This window comes from Talpa occidentalis, unplaced genomic scaffold (assembly GCF_014898055.3).
Source record: "Talpa occidentalis isolate TD23 unplaced genomic scaffold, MPIMG_talOcc4v2.1 talOcc4.2, whole genome shotgun sequence".
Classification (NCBI taxonomy): domain Eukaryota; kingdom Metazoa; phylum Chordata; class Mammalia; order Eulipotyphla; family Talpidae; genus Talpa; species Talpa occidentalis.
Window position 1 is genome coordinate 131,190,322 of NW_023602073.1, and position 19,661 is coordinate 131,209,982.

The 19,661-nt window shown below is 39.0% G+C and overlaps 1 protein-coding gene across 8 annotated transcripts in view; it reads right to left on the bottom strand.

Moving 5' to 3' along the window:
* The window catches only part of MAP7 (microtubule associated protein 7), a 151,743-nt gene that overhangs the window by 48,493 nt on the left and 83,589 nt on the right, over positions 1-19,661 (bottom strand). For all 8 annotated transcript variants that reach the window (XM_037520447.2, XM_037520449.2, XM_037520450.2 and 5 more), the window contains one exon: positions 2,783-2,881. In XM_037520447.2, the coding sequence (XP_037376344.1) occupies positions 2,783-2,881 (99 nt within the window). The remainder of the gene's footprint in view (positions 1-2,782; positions 2,882-19,661) is intronic.

Genomic DNA, 19,661 nt, shown 5'->3' on the forward strand with positions numbered 1-19,661 from the left:
GATTATGAAATGGCAGGAGTGTTTCACACTTTAGATAGGGGCCCTGGGGTGATGGGGATGGGGGATAGAGTGGGGAACTATGGTGATAACTTTTATGTGTGAAAACCTGATGCAAGTGAGGGAGGCAGCTGTGCAGATATTCTAGGAGTTGGAAAGCAAGTGCAAAGGCCCTGAGGTTGTAAATACCAAATGTGTTCAAGAAACAATAGGAATGAAGTAAGAAGAGTAAGTGATGATTAGTGATCAGGGGGCAAAGGAGTGGGGAAGGGCTCATTGCTCATGGTGAAAATTTTGCATCATATACCGGTGAGATGATACTGGGGTTTCCTGTAGAGGGCCACACTACTAGACTCGCTTTCTTTATAAAAAGCAAAATAATAATAATGAAGATGACAGTAACTATACTTAAAATCTGATTTATATTTATCTCTGCTTAACTGATAAAAATGAAAAATGATAAATAATAAGGTAGAATGAAATTTCAGCGACTCTTAAAGACTTGTAGGAGATAGTATATGGATAGGGATTTAGAGGGATTTAAAACAAATTTGAGTTTTACTTTTCTTAGGTACATATAGTTCATAGAGAAATGAAATTTCTGTCTTTTAATTAGGTCAAACTCTTGTCACCTGGAGGCAGCTAATGGCATTCTAAAGAACCGTTTCCCATTCCTCAGGAAACAGCAGGCATGGGCAGCTCTATCACTTCTGTTCTGGGCCCAAGGGCTCAGAGCTGAGCATGTCATTAGTCCTTCCTGGGATACCTGAGCATAGTGTGTTTGTACTCATGAAACACCACAGGGCTCCCCCACAATCACGTGCGTGACAGTAAAATATTAACAATCTGAAAGTGGATAGATGTTTTCTAAATCAAAGATATTCTAGAGACTTCTAATGAATTTCAGTAGCAGAAGGTAAAGGAGGGGGAAAAATCCAAGTAAAGTTTACTGGGTTTACTAGGTTAAAGGGTACACGGAGAAATCACTTGGTCACAATGTCCATGTCTGTTTGGAGCAAAACTCAAAATATTTTCCAAGCTAGCATGTGCTTTTTTGTTTTAAATCTTAGAGAAATAAAATCAACAAACTACTCTAGATAGATAGTCCTATGACTCACATTCCATAAAACCATAAGGTTTTACTCAAATCTAGTCCTCCAACATTTTTATGTCACCCTTCAGAGATATACAGGAAAATAACACACTGATTTTTAAAATAAAAACCTTTTGTGTACCTTTGCTTACCTGTAAATGTAAGAAGACACAAGGATACTTGAACACAATTTGAAATGAAATGTCTCATTTAACTTGATTTTAACAACAGAAATTAAATGGCATGCAAAGAGATGGTCAACGGGGTGGAGATTTTCTGGCTTCTGCTCTCTATAATGTTTTATACAGATCTCTGCTGTCATGCTGGGAATTCTGTATTAGAATTATCTGCTCATATTTTGGTTTACTCCACCACATTGTCAAGTAGAAAGCAGGGATTATATCTGCTAATAATATATCCCTAGTAGCCACACAGTGCGAACACAAGGTGAATAAATGAGTTATCAGGATCTGAAAGTAGAAATTAGCAGTGATGCCTGATGGGAGAACCAGAAAAAAAAAAAGTACACATCAGTTAGCTGCTTAGTTTTCATGGTTATACAATAGCTTTTAGGCAAGAGAATGTCTATTTCCACAAGGATGCTTACTTGAGTATGAAGAACAAAAGTCCATGAGAATAAGCTCTGTGAACACAGGGTCCTATTGTTTTGCTCACAGGCAGCAGAACAACTACTCAATAAATATTACATGGTAGGTGTATAGGGCAATGGATAAATTAATGAATGAAAAGGCACACTGATTAAATAGGAAAAATCTCAGCCTGCTAATTAAAACTCCACTGAAACCACATCACTTGCTACTAATGGCTGCTTCCGAAATACTTGCAGTAGTACTTGTTATTCTTCTAAATGACAAGCCATATTCATCTGCTCTGTTCAAGACCCTTTGCACATTAGAAAAAAAAATCACTGACACTAATGGGGAATGTTTTCTGAGATATAGTTATTTCCATCTCCAATCTCACAGATTCACTGTTCTTGAATGATTTCAGCTTTGGATGGTACACAGGTCAGCTTCCAAGTAACTCACGGGGTGTTCAATTTGCCTTGATTGTCTTTTATCATCATACTGTACATTAGTCTCTCGCAAGGACCATGCAACAGTTTCTGTATACTGGAAGCAAGTGCGTTGTCTATTCAATTATTTGTATCACTGAGAAGAACACACTGTGAATCATAGGCTAGTATGCGAAATTGCTGTGTAGGTGTACAATCATTGCAGAGAATAGAGATCAAAAACTTAATTCTATACCAGCATTGCTATGTGTAAAGATTTTCTTAAATGGTTTTTGAAAAAGTCACAAAAGATGTACACAATAATGGCCGGGCATCCATCCAGGTAGGTAAATTGTGTTGTATCCACCATTTCAAACAGAAAAGCAAAATTATTACCTCTTACACACTGTTTGACAGTAAACAAATCATCCACATACACCATCTAAAGCAATCTCACAATTACTTTGAGAGGTAAGCAAGGCATGTGTTTGAATGTCCAGTTTAAAAAGAGAAAAATCAAGTATTTGAGAGGTTCTCTTGACTTAAACTTATTTAAGTCTGTGTGATGAGCACGTGCTTTGGTGGCGGGTGTGGAGCCAAGCTCTCCTAACTCTACCATGACTTTGAGGCTTTGAGATAACCTCTTGTTCTCTGACAGCTAAAGCAATGCACCTTACCTGGTTTATTTCCTGAGACGTTGCTGTTTTGTCCTGACACTGCAGGGTTGGGCCGGTTGGAGGCAGTTTTCTTCTCGTGCACTTTGTAGTTGTCAGGTGCTACACAAATGAGATAAATGATAGAAGACATTTACTTTCCTAAAATTTATTTACTATTCCAATGTTTATATAATCGTTGAATCAGGTATTGTACTACGTCAAATAAAAAAGATGACGTAGTTTTTTTAATCTTGCCCTTAAGAAGCATACTGTTGAGGGAGGAAGTCACATCCAAAAATCAACAGTTCAGCTGAAGTGACCAGTTCTATAGCGGTGGCATGTCCTGGACTCCATGAACTGGTAGGAGTGGGCTGTCCCAGTTCACTCATAAAGCAACAATGTGGTGGGCCTCCCCGGTGGTACAGGCAGTTGAGTGCAGTGCTGTGAAACTGTCCGCAGCCTCTGCGGTGCAGGTTCGATCCTGACTAGCCAGGGAGATACCCACATGGTGCAGCAGACCTCTCCTGTCTCACCTGCTGCTCCCCTCAGCAGTGTATTTCAGTTAGTCTGCCTGTTCTGTTCCCTGCTCTGTCTCTGGTGAATTCTCTCACCCTCCCATGCCTCTGGCCTGTACCCCAGTTCTTGTGTAAATAAATAAAATCTTAAAATAAAAAAGCAACAATGTGGAAGCATGATTGGGACTTAAAACCAATCTTACTTCTTACAAAGTTCATGCCTTAGGAATGGAAAAACTCTAAGAACATAACTATATAGGTCATCAAAAAGGGACCATAAAGAGTTACAAAAGGAATGTAACTTGAAATATAACTTTGAAATGTAACTTTGAAAAAGACTCCAACAAAAGCCCAAGAACAAAATTTATTTATTTTAAAGATTTGTTTTACTTATTTATGCATATAAGAACTGGGATATAGGCCAGAGGTAGGGGGGTGGTGGTGAGAAAATTCACCAGAGACAGAGTGGGGAGTAGAACAGGTGGGCAGATCTTCTAAATACACTGCTAAGGGGAGCAGCAGGTGAGACAGGAGAGATCTGTTGCTCCATGTGGGTTAGCTCCCTGGCCAGGGATTGAATTCATGTTGCGGTGGCTGGCGACAGCTTGATAGCACTGAGACCTTAACCCCTGCGCCACGTGGGAGGCACAACAACAAAATTTATTAATGAGACTAAGAGAAATGTGTTCTAGGAAAGACATGAAGGGCAGAAATAGCAGGCAATTCTCTGGTTATATATGAGAGGGGTCATCTAGGACCATGTAAATTTTTCACAATGTGTACTAATTTAATGTATTTTCAAAGGATAGATATACGTTGCTGTTTAAGATAGAAATTGTGTCAAAAACCAAGCCAGGAATTTCCCTGCCTTAAAACCTGATTGGTAAGTAGACCTCCCCATCCATTCAGGCAATTCTATGCCCAAATCCTGGGGTCATCCTGCACATATCTCCTTCACTCAATACATCCTCTTGACATTCTCTATGTTCAATACATTAGTAAATTTTCTGAATTCTACCTTAGAAAAACATCTTACCACTTCTACCTATACCTTACTGAGCATTTCTTCTCTGTGTGACTGCAATTTCTTCTTAGTTTACCTGATCCTATCACTGATCCATCAGTCTATTTTCTTTTTTTTTTTTAATTTAAAATTTTTTAAGATTTATTTATTTGTTTATTATTTATACAAGCACTGGGTACAGTCAGAAGTGCGGGAGGGTGACAGAACTCACTGGAGCCAGAGTGGGGAACAGAACAGGCAGAAGGACCGAAGTACACTGCTGAGGGGAGCAGTGGGCGAGGCAGGAGAGGTCTGTCGCGCCATGTGGGATGCTCGCCGGCGCTCAACCACTGCACCACCAGGGGAGGCCCCAGTCTATTTTCTTATCAGCAGCCAGAGTGATGGCATTAATACATAAATCCTGTCATTTCTCTTTTCAAAACTGTCTAATACCGTCTATCTCATTCAGAGTAAAATTCCTGGTCTGTTGTCATCAAGAAGGTACTCATTACCTAGTACCACTTTCCTCCTTAATCACTCTGTGCTAATCAAACTGCCTTCCTTGGTTCATCTCAGTCTTTACGTGCCTGAAATGTTCTCCCAGTATCAACACGGCAGAGACCCTTCACTTTCTTTGGGTCTCTGCTCAAATATGATATTAGGGAATTTCCTTTGCCTTTTTATTTTATTATTTTATTTTTTATTAATATTTTATCCTTTGCTTTTTTATAACAGCATCCCCATCACTCATCACTCCCCATGCCTTCTTATCCTGCTTTGTTTATATCCTTTACCTACTGAAATAGCACATATTTATTATCTTTTCTATTAGGCTGAGAGAATTGGATATTATCTAGAAAAATAGAAGGATTTATTCAAAGTTTTTGAACTTGAAATAATAATTTTTGATAATAATTAGGCTTTAGGTAGACTAAAAATGGTAATCCAAGTGTCCCCAAAAAAAATACTAGTAAGTTTACCTTTGACCTCTGGATGGGATACAATTATATAAAAATATTAACTAGCATGGAAAATCACAGAGCAAATAGTAGAAAGTATCTTATGCAACTGCTTTACTACTGCCCAATTTCAACCATCTGTTTGCTTTAAATAACAGCTTCAAACACAAGCCTTGATTGGTTTGACTTTTGTCTACTTGAGCTTTCTTTTCCCTATTTTTAGGGAAAGGTTTGTAAAGATACAATAGAGGCCATAGGGCCTCCCTGGTGGCGCAGGCGGTTGAGCGCCGCACTGTGAAGCTGTCCACAGCCTCTGCAGCGCGGGTTTGGCCGGCCGGCGAGAATCCCACATGGTGCGGCAGATCTTGCCTGTCTCGCCTGCTGCTCCCCTCAGCAGCGTATTTCCTCAGTCTTCCTGTTCTGTTACCCGCTCTGTCTCTGGTGAATCCTCTCACCCTCCCGCACATCTGGCCTGTGTCCCGGTTCTTGTGTATGAAAAAATATATAGATACAATAGAGGACAGACCAAGTTAGGAAAAAAAAAAAAAAGGCAGCAAAAGGTCTCAAAGAAGGTTTCTGAAGGATGTTGCCACTTGTGGAGTAAATTTACTAGGCAATTCACCACTGGCAAAGGACTCTGCTAAAGGTGCGCATGCTGATGCTGGATGATGGGGACAAATTAAGGTGAGTCTGAGCAGATTCAGGACAGTTTCTGACATCGACCTGGGGGGAAATCAGAAGTGTGAGGGGCTCTGTAATGCCTAACACATCTCACGCCCCAGGTATCACCACGTAGCAGGTGAAGCCTGTATCAGTCAGTCCTGGACAATCACCTCACAACGTCAGAGGCAGCTCCTAGAAACGAAAACCTGACTCTGATTGGAAGCTTTGTTGCTCATCAGAAAGAATAACCCTTCCCCTTATTCTGCAAGTTAATCTTCTTAAAACCCTCTGAAAGGAGATAACAGTTAAGAAAGATCAACAGAGAGTGACACACAGATTCAAAGAAAGATCAACAGAGAGTGACACACAGATTCGGAGTAGTCTGATAATAATTTTATTGTATAGCCACCCCCAGCACAGAGAAAGTAAAACTATAGTTAGCAATGTGTTCAGGGAATTTATATATATATATAGTTAATGGAAAGATCATTGGAATCATCTGCTTGGAATATACTACAAATGTTTTCCTCTTTCTTGCCTTGCTATGTTTGACATAATTCAATCTTGCTCTGATGATTCAGCATCTGCAGTGTCCTGAGGGTTTTGTCCTAAGAACAAAAACGAAACTTAACTGAGTGGCAGGTAACAGCAGACCAGGAAGGAGAGGAACAAGTTCCCAGCGCAAGATCAGCACAGTGCCTTTTCTGTAGGATTCCTGACAAAAGCTTTTGGTGGGGTGGGGTGCTAAAATTTGCTTCTTCTCAAAACTCAAATGTGAAAATAAATTTCAATTAAACTGGTCAACTGGTTGCTTGAGTTCCAATTTATCTACAACTGATTTTTATTAGATACATCTAGCTCAACGGCTATCTGCTTACTGTATCAGTATCTGGATCACAGGAATTCACCTCTTTCCTGGACAGTTTTTAAATCTGCCACAGTAGCATGGGCTCCCACACTTAAAACACCAGTGTGTAGCTGTGTGTTTAGAGAGTGGGGAAGGGAGGCAGTGGTGAAGTCTTGACACATCACCTAACCTCTTAGTCCCCCCACAAAAAATTTGCTTTCAGAGTCGTGAAAATGAAATGAGACTGCAGGGTTCACCTCAAGGCTCAATAAATGGGAGAAAGTATTTTTTAGATCTCTCCCTATTACTGTATAAAGTGGAAAACTGGGTTTCTATTTCCTTAGAGCTTTGCTCCCGCAGCATCAGCAGGGAAAGCACGTCCATGTCACTTGGTGACACTGGTCCTGGGACCAAGGGGACAGGAAGGTCTTGCTCAGCTGCTGGTTTCAGAGGTTTTTCAGCTCACCTACAATCACACCTCATGGGTCTCAGTTGGGCTGAACTTACTGCGCTGGCTTGTAGGGTACAACCTGGTTTATAAAGAGGTTTCAACAGTCTTTCTTGGACTTGGAGAGACAATGGCTATCTTCACATTAAGTGAATATAAGCTTTAAAAAAAAACCTTTATCATATTAATGACAAATAACTTACGAGATTCTTTTATGGACAAAGTGTAGGGAATTTCAATGCTTAAGAACACAATGAGGGCCTCCCCGGTGGTGCAGCAGTTGAGCGCTGGGTTTCGAAGCTGCCCGCAGCCTTTGCAGTGCCGGTTCGATTCCCGGCTGCTCCCCGGCCTCCGGAGAAGGGTCCCACATGGCGCGCAGACCTCTCCTGCCGCCCGCTGCTCCCCTCAGCAGTGTACTTCGGTCCTTCTGCCTGCTCTGCTCCCCGCTCTGGCTCTGGTGAATTCTCTCACCCTCCCGCGCATCTGACTGTACCCAGTGCTTGTATAAACCAACCAACCAACCAAACAAACAAACAAACAAAAAAAAAAAAAGAACACAATGAAAATGGGAATTTATTCCTTTTATGATTTCTGCAATTTAAAATCTGAAAATTCTAACTAGCAAATAGTATGGCATTTACAATTTTTTAATTTACCATTAAAAATACCATTTTTAACAACTCAAGTGACTTTCTAGTATTACTTGAGTCTCTTTTGTTTCATTTTTTAACAAGAAAATTGAGTCACATACTATGAGGCTCAATACATCTTCTCTAGCCTTATAAAATCTTTATTGATCTTCCTGCTAGCTTGAAAGCTTTATTCCATTAGCATCGTATGTTAGAACGTTAGCGTAAAGACAAGAGGAAGGATACAGAAATGCACCTTTGTGGTCAGGGACTGTCTCTCTCTAAATCATTCTGGAACAAAATACAGCAGCAGCAGACATGTGGAGCTTTCATCCAGCCAAAGTTCTGCAGCTCCAGGAAGTGGTACAAATAAGCCTCTATCACCATATCCCCAAACTGGCTGAATTACTGCATTCCCAGCAATGCCTCTCCATAGAGGTCACTGGGTTCTCATTGCTTTGCTTCTATTTTTCGCTGTATAGTTTGATTTGAAAGTCTCCCCTCAATTGATCCAAATGACTGGTCCAACAAATGATTTAATAAAAATGCTTACTCTAATAAGACATTTCTGACTCTAACCTTAGAAACTAGCCTGAGATTAAATCTCAGTGAAGTATATGTGTACTTTATACCTACAAGGATAGTGTGTTTGTTACTATTTTTAGTAAAATATGGAACGTGGGATGGAACAGAGTGACAGATTAGCCCTCAACTACCTGGTCCATATAGGTTCCTCACTATATTTTTCAACTGGACCTTGTGGACCTACAGAATCCAGGTTATCCACACAGCTGTGGAAGAGTGACCTAGAAGACTGAACCAGAGGTTGAGCCGCATGTAATAGTCAATCAATTTTTATTAAAAATGGCAATTTTGTGTGTCTCTATTTCATATGTAATCTGCCTGTGCAGGAGAAAGTTAACATAGCAGGCCTGAGAGTGTTATATTCCTAAGAAAGGTCTGGCCCCTGCTTCTGCTTTAAATCCTTTTGTTATTATAAATTTTCACTGAGTTTGACCATATGCTGAGTTCTGAGTTTTTCTATTGAGTCACAGAACTTGGGGTGGGTCTTGAAACACTAAGCACTTGGGGAGATCCTGAAGCACTAAGCAAAGCAGCTTACTAGAAAATTTAGCTGCAAAAAAAATTTTCCTGCAGAATACTGTTACGGCAATTCAATGTTATTGCTTTAAAATCATAACAAGATTTTAAAAGGAATGCTCAGGTAATTCACCTAAAATTTCCCTCCTTATAATACTTTTACTCATTTATTTGACAGCAAAATCTCATTCTAATACAGCTTCCAGGGTTATCATAACATTTGAATCATACATATTAGTTTTTTCCAATGTTATTTATGAACTCTGCATTAGAACAAGGAACATATAAAGCAATCTCATAAATCCTAATGCCTTTTCTGATTATTCCATACGATGGAGAAATATATGTATTGATGTGAAGTTGTGGAGTAATTATCAGAGCTCATGGCAGTTATCTTTGGACAAACTTGGATTTAATTTCCACTTTGAGTGAGAGAGAGAGAGAGAGGCAAAGAGAGAGAGAGAATACAAGAATATAAGCAAGAATCAGGAGACTGTCCCATAAGAACAGTGGGTTTAAGAAGGCAGGCAGACAACTGAAAATAAGCTAAGCAGGCTGAGGTCAATGCTCCTTGAATTCTAAGAATTTGGACTTTATCATGAAGTCAATGGAAAGTAACTGACAGGAAGTCTGATGGAACTTGTAACAGTGAATCACGTTAGTTTGGGTGGATTCTGGAAAAATGTGAAGTCTAACAGACCTCTTAAAACTCTGCTTTCTGTTTAATTTAATCATTACTAGGGTTTCTCCACTTACTCTTAATGTGTGTCAAAAGGTAACTATTTAACCACTAGGGCAAAAGAAGTGACATGAGTGCATATGGTGAAACCTAAGCATGTAGCTGAAGAAGCCAGCACAGTCAGAGTTGAGTCAAAGTGGCAGCAAGGGTCTCTGCTTCAAATTCTACAACTAAGACCCCAACCCCAGCCATGAGTTCCAAGGAACAAGAGCAGCAGTTTGGATGGGGCAATATGGAATTGAGAAATATGTCTGAGGTAGTTTTGAAGGTCACTTTGAGGGTAGGCCAAGGAAATAAAATGTGGGAAGCAGCTGACGGGCGTCTTTAATCTTTTGTAGATTGCCAGGAAGGGTAAGCAGCTACTTTACAATACAAACTTGCAGGTATTGAGCTATGGATGTAAGTAACTACAGATGCTGAAAAACAGTGCAGAGTCCAAAGTGCCCTTCTACATCATGATAAACTCACTTTGCAGAATGGTGTAACATCTAGCCACATCTCATCTGACAGGGCAATAAGAACAATATTGAACACTGTCACCGTTTTTTGTTGTAAAGGCAAAGGTAAGTAATCAAGACTATTTCATAATAATGTATATTAGTCATAAACTGCATCCTGTTGACAAACACTTCAGTCAAGATTTATTTTTCTTTGTATTTCATACACCCCACATAGAAGAAAAAATTATGCCTTGATGACCACACAGACTGCTTGTAAGAAGGGGTGGAGTTTTGACAATTTGGAAGGGGGACCTTATTCAGCAACAATGACTGAAAGTCATTTCTGATTATGTCATATCTTCATAATAAACAAAATGATAGTAATGGAAAATGACATTCAGCCTAAAGGAAAAGAAATGTGTCCAATATAGACATAATACAAATCTAACACAAAAACACTGATTTTATAAATACAAGTCAACATTATGTGAAGTTATATAGTATATGGGAACAGAATCTATCAGAAATATCACTGAGGAACTGAGGAGCTCCAAACCCAATAGGAAGGCATGTAAAATGGGACAAAGACAAGCGTTTATTAATCATTGGTAATTCATCAACTTTCAAAAAGAAGTTGAGGCAGTTGCATTAAACTGTCAAAGTCTATACAAGAGATGATAAAATACTGATGTACGCATAATTTTTTTAAAATATCAATTTTGTCTGCTAAATTACACATTATAGGAAAGGTAGAACATACATAACAGCAAAAGATAATGCTATCCAAAGAAGTTATCAGAAAGGGACAAGTTATACCTCCAAAGAGCTGATGGCTAATCATAGTTGCTACAGTCTAAACCTAAAGATGGTCTCCAAATAAATGCAATCAGGGACATTTTGTCTTTAACACCCGGTCAGGTAGAGATCTAGATTGTGTTCCACCAGACAAGAGCAATTTGAGGGCAGGTACCATGCCCTTACAATTTCCCTAGCTTTAGTGTTTAGCACACTATCTGCCACATGTGACATTGAGTAAATGCTTGAAGAAGGAAATGAGATAAAGAGGGTGGATGGTGTACCCTGAGTTGACTCTGGTAAAATTCCAGAGAGAAAAAGTATTAATGACAAATAAAAAGAAATAAGAGAACATATTTACTCATTTTTTGATGGCTGCTAAGACTGTAAAGGTGAACAGAATTATCAGATCACACTCCTATTCATCCAAGCCCATGAAGAAAATCTGTAATACCATTCTAGGATGGTTTTAACATCCTGGGAGGCACAATGTAAGATCAAATGACTGTACTGCAGTTCTGCCCAGGTCTTGTTATAATGTCTAACGAATTAGAGTGACAAATTCCAAATACATCAGAATATTGAGTATATTATATGGAGAAAGCAGAGAACCTGACAGCGTCTGCTGAAAACATCTCAACAGCCACAAAACAAGCATCACAGCTTTGAGAGATGTGTAAACCTCAACCTTTCCCCAAAGCAATCTAATGGATTTGTTTTGATCATCTGTTAAAAAATGTCAAAGAAACCTCCATCTTAGGTGAAAAGCACATGTTCCACATATTTTTGTGGGAGCTACAGGGAATCTACCTTGAAGCTATTTCACTCCTTCTCATACACTTAGCTGACAGGAGTAAACATCACACGCTTCAAATTCAACCAGAAAGGCTTGAACCTAAAAACAAACAATAAATAAAACAAAAATCTTCTTTCAGCCAGATGGCAACACTATAAATAGAACAGAAAATGACGTATTTTTTGCCTGCATTAATATAAGCCAGATTAACAGGCAAGCCTCTCCTTCCCTTTGGGTAAGTACTTTCCTGGCGATTTATCACTAGTCATAACACTAGCTGTGACACAAATGACCTCTGTCTCACAATATGAATAACGTTTATGACTAAGCAAAGCACAGGGCAAAGTACAGAAAAGGAGAAAAGCCTAGTTTTTCAATTTACATTGAGAAATTACATACTGGTAAATTGTAGAGATAATAGTTATCCATCTGAATTTCAACAGTTAAAAAGGGAGTTTATTAAATTAGACCCAATTCAATTAAATTCAATGTGTAATTAAAAGCAACTATTTAAATAACTTGGGGAAGAAAAATAATTAGAATTCAATTTTATTAAACTCTTTAATTAAAGTAACCAACAGGAAAAAGTTGCTTTTGCTTTTAACAGGATAATGATTTGAAGAAAACTAAAATGGTTAATGTCCATATTTTGCAAAATGGCTGTAAAATAGAAAAACTTTGGCACTTAAATGCAAAATAAAATTACCAAGGTAGAAATTGTACAGTTCTTAAAAGAATTCCAAATAAATAGTGGACAGGGTCTTAAGCAGCACTTTGTAGAGAATGGTGAATAAAGTTTTAATCCTATGAGTAATAGATCAACTGAATGAGTTTAATCTGTGAAAAACATGGCTGCAGAATATCAACAATGATTCCTCCTCTGCAGAAAACAGAAAAATATCTAGCTTTAAATTTTTTTATATTAATTCTGAAAAACTCAATAGAAATGAGTGGTAAATAATAAAAGGTTAACTTTAACTAGTTCAGTTCAGGTAACCACTCAATGTTTAACTGAAATCTGTTTTAAAATTATGGGCTCACCTGGTCCCATCATACTGTCCTATGCTGCCATCAAGTCTACATGTGGGACTTGGCCCATTTTCTCCTCTCTATCATTAAAACACCAGTCTTACCATCTCTCCAACAATTTAAACCCAATCCATCTTTTTTCCCCCTGGCTTTTTGTTTCATAGCATTTTTGGTTCATAGCAAAACTGAGGAGGAAGTACGGCATTTCTATGAAACCCCACTCCCAGGTTCCCTGTGTCATTCACAAGCACAGTCTTCCCGAAGGTCAACATTCTGCACCAGAGTGGTACATTCATTTCAATCACTATCAGTCATAGCTTACATCAGAGTTCACTCTCGTGTTGATCTGGATTTTGATAAATGTGTATCACATATCCAACCACTGTCATAATACATAGAATAAATCCATTTTTCACAGTACAGCTCAAATCTATCTCATGAAATCCTTTCTAGATATTCCAACTCCTCACACATTTCTTTGGCTTTTACTATACTCCAATTCTGTCCCAAACTGCTTAGCATTTAATTTCATTCTATCTTGTATTATTTTCAGAATGTATTTTTCTAAACATTCTAAATGCTGATAGTCTATCAAGAAGCAAGGCAAAAAACAAAGAACACTCAATTATGTTAAAAAGAGAGAGAGAAATGTTTGATGAAACATTTTTGTCTTGGAAATTCTTATCATCAGTTTGCACAGGGAAGGTTCTGTGTCACTCTCCACGTTGGTTACGAGATAAATATCTACCCTCTGAAACGTCTTTCCTAACAGAATCCTGATTGGCCAGGGGACACAATTCTAGTCAATAAACTGAAAACTGAACTGGTTAGCTGGGATTTGTGGGAATGTTATTTAAGGGAAAATAGACTTGGGTGGCAAGAACCCATTTGCTCTTTGCCCATTCTTTTCTTCCTGCTTTGAACATGGATGTGATGTTCCAGGCAAGCATCTGCCTTATAGCCAGGAGGTATTATAAGGGAAGGGCTAATAGAATTAACAGAGTCCTGGCTCTGACAAGTTTGAGCAGCTGAACAAGTACCAGCAGCTGTTCACTTCCATGTTTCTTGTAGGTAAGAAGAAAGGAAATGCTTACCTTGTTTATATCACTGGGTGTTTTTTTTTTAATTTTGTACTGCAATTAAGCAAAATCCCTAACCTGATAAGTACAGAATGAAGTGTAAGTGCCAAATGTCTCCCAAAATTTGGTATCAGTACCAGCCTGTACTTCTCCCTTCTACTTCTTCTCTTCTCCCCCACAAGCCAACTGTCCAAGGCAGACACATCACTGATGGCTGCAGGTATTGGAGGTGGGTGAGGCTCAAGAAAATGGGAGGATTTGATGTTAAGTTCAGGGATCGGGATAATAAAAGGCTAGGAAGGGCAATGAATGAACCAGAAACAATGCATGCAAAACTAGGTGACAGGTAGATGATAAAAACATCTCATATGTTGTATTTTAGACAATGGCTTAGAATGTCTAGAATAAAAATTTCTGAAGGATTCTGCACATATTCCCCATTTGAGCACCTTCTTCATTTGGTCATACCATGAATCTATGTATTTTATTTTAGTTTCTTCCAGAAGCCAGAAAGCCGAATGCTGATATTAAAGCAGTGGGAGGAACAAAGTCAGGAAAAAATAATAAGAGTTGCCAGATCCAGGTTTTAATAACTTCATTTATGACAGAAAACAGTTCCATAGAGATTCAAACATGATAGAAGTCAGTGCTTTCTTTTTTTTTTTTTTTCCTTCTTTTTTTGTGGGACCCTTACTGGGGGCCGGGGAATGAACCGGCGCTGCAGAGGCTGCAGGCAGCCTCGCAGCCTAGCGCTTAAGTGCTGCGCCACCAGAGGAGGCCCAGAAGTCAGTGCTTTCTAACAAGAATGTGAAGGGTTCCCAGAGCAAACCTGATCATCCAGAATTGCTCTTGATAAGTCTGGAGCCACACGTCTCCTTCTGTTCTACTAGCTAGTGTCCTGAGGCCCTAGTAAGGGCCTCAGCTGCAAAGATAACTTGTAGATTGGCTGCAGAAGCTAATCTAAATGTATCATTAGAAAAAGTATTACTTGTGCACTTGCCTATAAAAAGAAATAAATTTATTAGCTGTTAGTATATTATAGAAAGACCATGAAGATAAAAATTTGCAAGACCCATAATTTCATCACTTAGATAACCCATTTATTTTTTATCGTAAAGAGATTTTTATTAGTTATGAAATTCAAATATTATGTAAATAAAAGAAAAAGACCCTTTCCTTTAAAAATGTCTACATATATATATATACACACACACATACATACCCGCATACATATCTGTTTTTCTATTTACTTAAAACACCATGCTATTTATTCTTCTGTTGATTTTCGTGTTTGGCAATATAACTTAATCTTCTTTAACAGCACTGCATTTCATCATTTCCAATATTCCAATAAATGCCTACAGCGATCCTATATACCATATCTCATCTTTGGTTTAACCTTCATGAATGTTTGAGACCGCAGCCCTAACTGAGCACTTATGATCTTTATCATCACCAGCAGCAAAGCCTTAACCCCAGAGTATGTATATTAATGTCCTACACTTTTCTGTTTCTGCCAGTCTAGACTCCAATGAAAATGCCACCACTTCCAAGGAACCTTTACTTTGCTGGGAGATGGGGTAACTATGAACAAAAGCAGGACTGGCACCCACAAGAAGCTACAATGTTAGGACTGAATCACAATAACTAGGTTTGTTTCTTGTGGATATACTTACTACTTCTTCCCCTCAGTTTTGTAAGTCAAATCCGTATCAGTTCCAGCTGGTGTCTTCTGCCAACTCTGATGGGAGAGAATAGTGGGCTGGGCTAGAATAAAACTGCCTCTCTGGCACTTACTCTGCATATGAAATGGAGCTATGCAGCAAAAGTGTAGAACACTTCCTGGTCACCTTTAAAACCACTTCAAGGCAGAATCATAGGCTGTGGGCCAGGTTCACAGCACTGCCAAGAGCTGAAAGCTGAAGCTGCTTATTCTTACTGTATGGACAGTGCTGGCCCCCAATAGGGGCATAGAAGCCTAACAGGACTCAGTGCTAGTGACTTTCAGAGAGGTATGATTTGTGGTCTGAAAACACATTCCAACCTATTAGATATTTAAGGTGATCACCCTGGAGTGCAAAGAAATGTGACTAAGCAAGGGCTTTGATACGCTTAGGATAACAACCAAAGACGTAGTATCAGGCCAGGAAGAAGAGATTTAAATCACAAAACATTGCTCCAGTCTTCTGCAGGAAAGAAAAAGGGTAAAACACGTCACTCTGCTATCTATTTCTCTGCTACTACACATGGCATTTTATTTGAGCTGCTAATTCAATTTCTTTAATTTGCCACACTGGATACATCTCCCACATAGGAGATCTCAAAATTTGGAAGCTATCAAATATCTAAATGTAGTAACCAATGAAAACAAAACAAAGGAAAGTGTCCCAGTCTGGAAAACAAGAGAAGTTTTATAGGGTTCTGCCATCTCTCCAAAGCACAAAGACAACTGTATGGCAGGCTTCACAACCTGGCAAGGGCTATCAGGCCAGATGCAAAGGCTCTTCAGGGGGAGGACACTAGTGGCTGATGGGTTCATTAATGGCAACATCTATGCTTATTTTCCAATACATACATTCACTTAAAGTATGCTACATGCATTCAAGCCAGAGAATCCAATTACAAATCTAGATCTGCTTAAGTTCTAGGTTCTTCAGGGTCATGAAGAGCTAAGTCAAAACTAAGCTGATAAACAGACCCCTTTCTTCTAAGCACTTTTAGAACACTTTTCTCTTGGGAGTTGGTAGTTGGCATAGTTGGAGAAGTCAGAAGGAGGGTGAGGGAGATGGAGAATGTAAAGCTATAGAGATGGCTCTTTCTAGAAGAAGGAAAAGAAAATGAACCAGGGGAACAAAAGGTGACTAAGGGGAAGCAGGAGAAGTGGATCTGTTGTTAGTAGTTTGCTCCCCTTTATCCTAGGGAGCACTATACTGGCCAGCCCTGTCTCCCCATCCTGCTCTTTTTCCAAGAATCTGTTCCAAGACAACCAGCTGTTTTCAAAATTCTAGCAGCATCACTGTCAGAGAAGCAGTTGCTGTAAGAACGCTCTGAAATTTCTAGTGAAACGTGAGTGATTCTCACTGCAGATTTTGAGTGCCCCATAAACATTCACTTCTGTAAGTACCAGGAGAAGTATGAATGAAGGAACAGTGTGTCCTTGTTAGTTTATGAATGAAGCTTAAGCCCAAGAGTTCTTGAAACTTTTTTTGTTATTTTATCTCCTTTTTTTTTTTACATCAGTGAAAAAAATCTTGGAAAAATTTCTGTAGTTTGGAGGAGGGTGTAATACTGAGTTTGACCTCCATGAGGACTAAGGAAGGCAAAAAATTATCACTGAGTGAGGAGAGGATAGAGAGATGGGAGCAGGAGAGAAAGAAAACCTGCTTTTGAAACAGAAGATAAACAATTTGAGGACAAGTCTTTGTATCATTAATACAGAAGTTTATAAAGTGTTGAATGGATAATTCATAACATTTTTTCATATATTCTATAACAATACTATATTACATATAAATAGGATTTTGTAGTGCAAACTGGTCCAACCACTATGGAGAGCTGTGTGGAGATTCCTCAACCTACTAAACATAGAGCTTCCATATGATCAAGCAATTCCACTCCTAGGTATTTACCCAAAGGACACAAAACATTAATTCCAAAGAACACCTGCATCCCTATGTTTATAGCAGCACAATTTACAATAGCTAAGCTTTGGAAACAGCCCAAATGCCCAAAAATAGATGACTGGATCAAGAAGATGTGGTACACATACACCATGGAATATTACTCAGCATTCAAAACAGATAAACACATGCAATTTGCAGCAACATGGATGGAGCTGGAAGGGATCATGCTCAGTGAAATAAGCCAGAAAGAAAAAGAAAAATACCAGATGGTCTCACTCATAACAGGAATCTAGAAAACCTAAATAAGGACCAGGAAAAAAGAATAACTATAAGAAAGAAAAAAATCAAAATCAACAAACAACTATGAACCAGAGACCCTCTTTGGGGGTGGGGAAAAGAGGGACTGAAGTCAAAATCGGGGTTGCAATTGTATGGGGAATATATAAAAATAAAAAAAAATAAATAGGATTTTGTAGGTTATCAGTTGCACATGCAATCTCTTTAATATTGGGGATATGTATTCTAGCTTTCAAACATTCAATTTGTAAGAGATCTTTTGGAACACAAACTATGTCACTGGGAACTGAGATCTTTTTTGTTTTAAATACTAAAATAGTGGAGGAAAAATGTGTAAAATAAGGATCACAGGTGATCATATTTTAGAGCTAGTTGGGAAAGGAACTTCATTTAATAAATGAACTATTTTGATTTAAAAGATGTCTTAGAAACAGTCATAAGTTCCTCAATTTAGCATCTCAAGATATGGTATTCAATTTTCTTTAGGTAAGGTTTTCCAGTAGGTAGGCTGAATTTGTCTTGATAAATATTCAGTAGCAAAAATATGGTAGTTACTGATATCTCACAAAATCTCCATTTTATAAGAACAGATTACCCTTTTTGTTTTTGTTTTTACTTTTAATACAAGAGCTGGGGTAGATGCTAGAGACAAGGTAAGGTGAGAGAATTCACCAGAGACAGAGTGGGGAGCAGAACAGGCAGACTGACTGAAATACACTGCTGAGGGGAGCAGTGGGTGCGGCAGGAGAGGTCTGCCCCACCATGTGGGAATCTCCCTGGCTGGCTGGGAATCAAACCCACGCTGTGGAGGCTGCGGACAGTTTCACAGAGCTGCGCTTAACCCGCTATGACCTGGCAGGCCCTGTTTTTTATTTTTTAATCACCTGAAAGGACACTTCACAGCAGGAGTAGTAAAGATGAAAGCCGAGTCTCTTTAATGAAAGCTGTGTTTCATATGAGGGAATGTTTACCTTCTCTTTCTACAGCTCACCAAATTGATTTTAGAACATCAAAAAGTCCACATTAATGCAATATGTGGACATTGGCCTTCAGAATGATCACATTAATGTGTGACCACATTAAAAATGATTATTTCAATCTCTGCACTGAATTATATATAACCAGTTATGTATGCAATTTTTATAAATGAAAGTATAATTCTGTTAGGGGGAAAGGATGTCCTGAGCAAACTCCGTACAGGCTTTGGGGACTCCACCCCCACTCCATCAAGACACTGGGAACTACAAATCCCATGATCACCAAAAGGAGGGTGGAGCTAAAGAGAAGAGGAGATTGAGAAAGAAGGAAGCAGGATGAAAGCAAGGAGGAGACCTGGAGGAGGCATGTGGAGCAGAGAGACACGTGACGAAGCTGCACTTGCTTCTTGGTCCTGGACTTGGTGACACAGATGTGAGTGAGAGACCCGTGGGGAGGTGACAATGGCAGCTTTTACCTTGATTTTGATTTTGCTCTTTTCCTCCCAGACTTATCTGGTTGTTTCTGATCCTTTTTTGTGGTTCCCCACTGAAAGATGCTTTAGACTTGTGACAGGCTTTTGGGCCTTGTTCTGGGCTAATTCTGCTTGGGTGGACTTTTACCCATGAGTGGACGGCTAACTTTGGGTGCTTGATTTAGAAATAATATTCTTTGCCTTTCCTATATTGTTTACTAATTGTATTAAAGTTCCTTCCCCTTAAAGTCTTACATGTTTTGTCTTGATGCAGCGGATGGCAGAACCTATTCAGAGCAGGCAGGTTTGTGGGGTCTGGGGTGCCCCTCTCCCTGCCCTGTAACAATTCCACTATATATAGAGATAAAAATAAATACAAATGACATCATTATGCTTCAGCATCAAGGCTAATTTTTTAAATCCTCCACACTGTCCTGGGCTAAACTAGGTGGGTTACAAATGTGTACTTCTGAAACCCCATTGGATA